At 37.0% G+C, this 5943-nt stretch overlaps 1 protein-coding gene across 1 annotated transcript; it reads left to right on the top strand.

The window, feature by feature from the left end:
• Nucleotides 1-305: 305 nt before the first annotated feature.
• LOC132043690 (U-box domain-containing protein 17) lies at nt 306-2993 on the top strand. Its single transcript, XM_059434157.1, has one exon. It carries the CDS (start codon nt 626-628, stop codon nt 2804-2806), a length of 2181 nt encoding a protein of 726 aa, XP_059290140.1. The 5' UTR covers nt 306-625; the 3' UTR covers nt 2807-2993.
• The last annotated feature ends 2950 nt before the right edge of the window (nt 2994-5943 follow it).

Here is a 5943-nt window from a genome sequence, read left to right as displayed (position 1 = left end):
TTTTGAAGTTCAATAGGGTGAATTTGATAAAAGTTGGTAATTAATATACTGTGAGTAAAAAATAAAGAGAAGAAAATGAATGGACAGGATTTAAGAATCTGGATAATATAATCCGTCAAAGCTAAGGTTCCAGCATTTTCATGGCGGCTTCATTGAAATTCTTGGAAATGAGATAATGCCAAAAACCAACAAAAAAAAAATATATTGGAAAAAAAAAAGATATTAAAAAAAGGAAAAAGAAAAAAGGGAAAAAAGAAAAGACATTGTCAACACACAAATGTTATATTAGCCAGTGAAAACTACCCTTTCACATTTCTTTCTCTTCCAGCTTTTTCTTTGCTTTCTTCTTCTTCAACGCGGATTCACTATAGAATATACTTATATTTCCCTTTATACAAATAAATAATAAATAGCCAATTTCATTCTTGGTCTTTCATTCAGACATTTCTTCATAGAATTTTTCCATGAAAACTACATAAAGGTAGAATCTTGGAGTTGTTTTACAGGTTTTTCGTATCCCCTTAAAGAAATCTCACTTAAATATTGTACAAATAAGATCAAGAAACCAATTTTCTGTGGAAAAAAGAAAAGGGTCATAGAATCTTGAAGTTAATTATCAAGATTGATGGCATCTGCTGCAATTTTCTCATCGTTAAGGAGACAAAGATCACCTTCACTGGAAGCATTCTTGGCACCTGTAGATCTAACAGATGTGGGGTTGTTACAAACTCTAACAGCCTTATCTTCTGAGCTGATTTCTACATTTTCAGGTAAAAGGTTGCCTTTTTATCAAAGGAAGAATTGTAAGTCTTTGTTAAGGAAAATTCAAGGCTTTTCTGTTCTCTTGGAATGTCTTCTTGAGAATAATAACAGAAGTAGTAGTAGAAGGGGTTCTTCAGATTTGCCGTCTACAGCTTTTTTATGCTTCAAGGAGTTGTATTTATTGCTTTACCGGTCAAAAATCTTGCTTGATTATTGCTCCCACTCAAGTAAGTTATGGTTGTTGCTTCAAAACCATTCGATTTCAGGTCATTTTCATGATTTGAACCAGGAAATATCAACCCTTTTGGATGTTTTCCCTTTAAAGAAACTGAATTTACCTGAAGATGTTAGGGAACAGGTTCAGTTGTTGCAGAAACAAGCAAGAAAATCTAAGTTGTTTGTTGATAAACATGATGAGATGTTGAGGTTGAAGCTGTTCTCATTGTTGAATGAGTTTGAGAATGGAGGTGTTCCTGATTCTGCTCAGTTGTACTCTTATTTTGTGGAAAAATTGGGGATTTGTAGTCCTAGGAGTTGTAGGGTTGAGATTGAGTTTTTGGAGGAGCAGATTGTGAACCATGAAGGAGATATTGAACCCACAGCTTCAGTGCTCAATGGGTTTGTGGCGCTGGTGCGATACTCCAGGTTTTTGCTATTTGGCTTTGAAGAGGATGATATAGGACTGAGAGTCGGTAAGCATAAGAAGCCGAAGAAAGGGCTGATTAGTCAAGAGATTGCAGATACATTCATTTCTGTACCAAAGGACTTTTGTTGTCCGATATCGTTGGATTTGATGAGGGATCCGGTTATTGTGGCAACGGGGCAGACATACGATCGAGCATCCATATCAAGGTGGATGGAGGAGGGTCATTGTACTTGCCCGAAGACAGGTCAGTTGCTTGATCATACCCGACTTGTACCAAACCGGGCACTTAGGAATTTGATTATGCAGTGGTGTGCCGCTCATAAAATTCCTTATGACCCTCTGGAGGGTGGGGATCCATTTGTTGAATGTTTTGCAGCTGCGTCACCTAGCAAGGCTGCATTAGAAGCTAATAAAGCTACGGCAGCTCTTCTCATTAAGCAGCTAGAGAATGGGACACAGATTGCAAAAACTATTGCTGCTCGGGAGATAAGACTTTTAGCTAAAACCGGTAAGGAAAATCGTGCTTACATAGCTGAGGCTGGGGCAATCCCACATTTGAAGAATTTGCTTGCATCTCCAGATGCTGTGGCACAAGAAAATTCCGTCACTGCAATGCTTAACTTATCGATTTTTGATAAGAATAAAGGCCGAATCATGGATGATGTAGGGTGTCTGGCGTTGATAGTTGGAGTTTTGAGATTCGGGCACACCACAGAGGCACAGGAAAACGCTGCAGCAACATTATTCAGTCTGTCTGCTGTTCATGATTATAAGAAGCAAATAGCAAAAGCAGATGGGGCAGTCGAGGCCTTAGCAGGTCTGTTGCGAGAAGGTTCTCCCAGAGGGAAGAAGGATGCAGTAACTGCTCTCTTTAATTTATCTACCCACACAGAAAATTGTGCGAGGATGATAGAGTCGGGAGCTGTTACTGCTCTAGTTGGAGCTTTGGGGAGTGAAGGTGTTGCTGAAGAAGCTGCTGGTGCATTGGCGCTTATTGTTAGGCAACCAATTGGTGCTACAGCTGTCGGCAATGAGGAAATGGCGGTAGCAGGACTCATTGGGATGATGCGATGTGGGACCCCTAGAGGGAAAGAGAACGCGGTTGCTGCGTTGCTTGAATTATGTCGTGGTGGCGGAGCAGCTGCTACTGAGAGGGTCTTGAAGGCTCCGTCATTAGCAAGTTTACTTCAGACATTGCTCTTTACAGGAACAAAGCGGGCAAGGCGGAAAGCAGCATCACTGGCTAGAGTATTCCAACGGTGTGAGCATGCAGCATCAATGCATTATGGCGGGTTAGGTGTAGGATATGCATTTGCTGGAAACTCAGGTGCAGCTAGGGATTCAACGTTTGCTGGTGATGTCTCAGTATCCATGTCCATTTCAGTACCAGTATTATAGGGGGTATTTCCCACTGTTCTTATCACCATTCATCTTTTGTTCTTAGTTTTACCTGTAATATCCAAACATTCTTTCATTGAAATATAAACGCGAGAAAGAAAAAGAAAAATCATAGGAATACCATAAATTCATGTGTTCTTAGCATCTTGCAGAATAATGTGTTTCAAGTCTCTTTGCGTTTGGCTTACCAGAGATGTTAGTGAATAATAGGTTGGTTGAATCAAAATTTATGGTAGTGCAAGTCTAGAAATTGCAGTCTTGGCATATTTTCTTGGGTACATTTGTAGTAACAAGGTGAAATTAACTATGTTAATGTCCTAAAATTCATTCTGAGAAACATAATTTTGATTTATAATTTTATTTTTTCTTTTCTTTGGTTCTGTTGTGGCTTTGATTTTATTGGCCTAGTCCTTTCTCCCTTGTGCCTTGGGATTCAATCTTCCTCTTAATTTGATCATGCTCATTTGACCTTATTCTAATAAATTTTTTGAGATCATGAACCAAATCAACTTTGCAAAGGTATCAATCTGTTAAGTTAAATTGTCTGCTGAATATGATAAAGATGGTTCTCCAACTTCATAACTGGCACAAAACTTTGTAACTGAGTAAGATATTGGGTTGGGTTTGTTACATTGTAACTTTCAAATATGGTGATTTTACCAATTCCTAAACTAAGAAAGAGTAAATGGAACCTTCATTTTTAGTCAAATCTGTTGTTCTTTGTTCAATGGTTTGGTGAGTAAACAGATAATATTAGACTTTGCCTATGCAAGCATTTAGTTGTCTTCAAATTCTATTCAACTCTCCAACTGGATATCAATGTTGACTTTGAATTTACACCCCCGCTGGACCATAAAAAGTTATGATGGGATGGATAGGATCCTTCTACTCTTAAAATTTTGTCTCATTTTCGAGTCATAGGGGAAAAGTCATGGTAGGGAGCAGTTTTCATTTTAATTCGTCTTACGGAATTCGAATTAGTCGAACTAATGAATTTCAAGATATCGAATGGTTATACCAAAAATAACCCATGCTGCATAAAAGAAAGAAAATTGAGTGAACCAGGAGCCCAAAATGAAAAAAGAAGAAGTAATTGTATATGTATAAAGAGAAAAATGAAAGCTCCCCCAAGGGCGGTATAAGAGTTAATGATGTGGAATTAAAATCATGGGAGATCGACGTTCAAATTTTGGTAAACAAAGTGATCTACTACTTTATGCTGATGGAACATAGTAGATATTCAAGGTGTAAGTAAGTTGATCCAAACATCATTAAAAGAATAAAAAATAAGTAAACAAAAAGGAAAGAGAGAGACAGAGGGGGGTACGGATAATCAAATGGGTGGCTCCTGGTAACCTTGCAAATTGTGGAAAAACAAGGCAAATTTCCATGGTAGAAATGATGGCATGGCGCACCAAAATGTTCCTCCACAGAAAGTTGAGACCAGCCGTTGTTGATTCTTCTTTTGGGTTGTTTTCCAATACCTATTTCTTTATTCTTTTATCTTTTATTATCACAAGGCAACAAACTTAGGCAAGATTATGAATCATTTATCCCACTGCAATAATCTCTTAACTCGTTTGATACGTTGACCTATCATTATCTGCCTCTATTTGGACCAAAAAAGCAGCCTCTCTTTTTAAAGAAACAACGAAAAAATCTTAGTTGATGGTTTAGAAATGATGTCTTAAGACTTCTAGTGGGGTAATGCTTAATTTTCATTACAGGTTGTGCACCTTTTTTGCTTTTGGGGTTTACAAGGGATCTTCTAAGCTGCCAAACAATCGATTAATGTTTGTTCCATATAAAAAAAGGAGCCACAAAATTGTTTGATGGGTGGGAAACGAAAACAGAAATTAGACTTTGTGCTTTTCCTCTTTTTTCTTTTATATTTTTTTAAGAAATTATTTTTGAAGAATTACTTTACTAAAGTTCCTTGTTGAAAAAGCTCTTAGGACTTTTGGTCCAGTAATAAGAGCGCAACATGTGATGTGCGAATTAGTCGCACGTCACTAATTCGAATACTATCAAAGATAAAAGTTTGGTATTTATATTGAAGAATAGAGAAGCGAGCTCATTATCCACCGAATTTCAAACCATTTCTAAATTGACCATGATAGTTTCTAGATTATCACGATAAAAATTAGTTCCTTGTTGATAAACAATGACCCTATAAATGAAAGGGGACAAAACAGAAAAGTTATAGAGGAGGAATATTCAACTTTTTAACAGTCATTCAAAGTTCAAATTTTCAGGTCATACTCTGCTGACATCACATTTGTCTTTTCTTGGGAAAATTGACAGTCAATAATAGCTACAATCAAAGATTACAGCTACACGGTTAAGGAAATATCAGCTTACAAACAAATCTTTCTTTTCTATGGACTGTCCTAAAGAATTTTCTTGTTTTAAGTTAAATTTCCAACCTTCATTTTCCTCTTCTACATTCCAACTTCTTTCTGTTCTGAAGTTGAGGTTTTTGGTTAGTCAAGGGATCAGTAAGTCATTCATGAGACTATCTTTTTCGAATTTCATAGAATAGATAATATGGATGGGCCTGTCTATAATGATAGACAAATGAAAGACTTTTCTCAAGATTCTGATTCATCCACTAGTCACTTGAAGTGAGGTCTGTGAATTGAAGAGCATCAAAAGTTATCTACTCTTTTAAGCACAGAATTCTACAAGATATCAGGGAAGGATGATCTTCACACAATGAAGATGACAACGGATATACAAAAATACTTAAAACAGGAGCGTGAGTACATACAAACCTGTCAGATGGAATAAAAATCATTTCTTGGACGTTCAACCTTACAACACTATCCTGGCCACGACAAAAACTCGAGTAGCCTTCTGTGCTATTTTTTTTACAAGTCTCTCGGCAGGGGCGGATCCAGAGCCCGCCGGGAGTGTTCACCCGAACACTCTTGGCAAAAAATTATACGATATAAGATATTTTTTAATTTTTATGTACGTACATAGATTTTGAACACTCTACAAAATAAGAGAAGAGGTTGGTTCAGTGGTTTAGAGTGTTCAAAATTCACCTTGAAGTTACAAATTTAAATTCCAATCACTATATTTTTATTTTTTGAATCCCTCAGTAAAAATTCTGGACCTGTCACTGGTCAGAA

This window comes from Lycium ferocissimum, chromosome 2 (genome assembly GCF_029784015.1).
Source record: "Lycium ferocissimum isolate CSIRO_LF1 chromosome 2, AGI_CSIRO_Lferr_CH_V1, whole genome shotgun sequence".
NCBI lineage: Eukaryota > Viridiplantae > Streptophyta > Magnoliopsida > Solanales > Solanaceae > Lycium > Lycium ferocissimum.
Note: the sequence above shows the minus strand (reverse complement) of the source record. Positions and strands in the feature narration are given on the sequence as shown.

Coding starts and splice junctions, on each gene's coding strand:
- LOC132043690 (XM_059434157.1), top strand. CDS start 626: ATGGCATCTGCTGCAATTTTCTCATCGTTAAGGAGACAAAGATCACCT.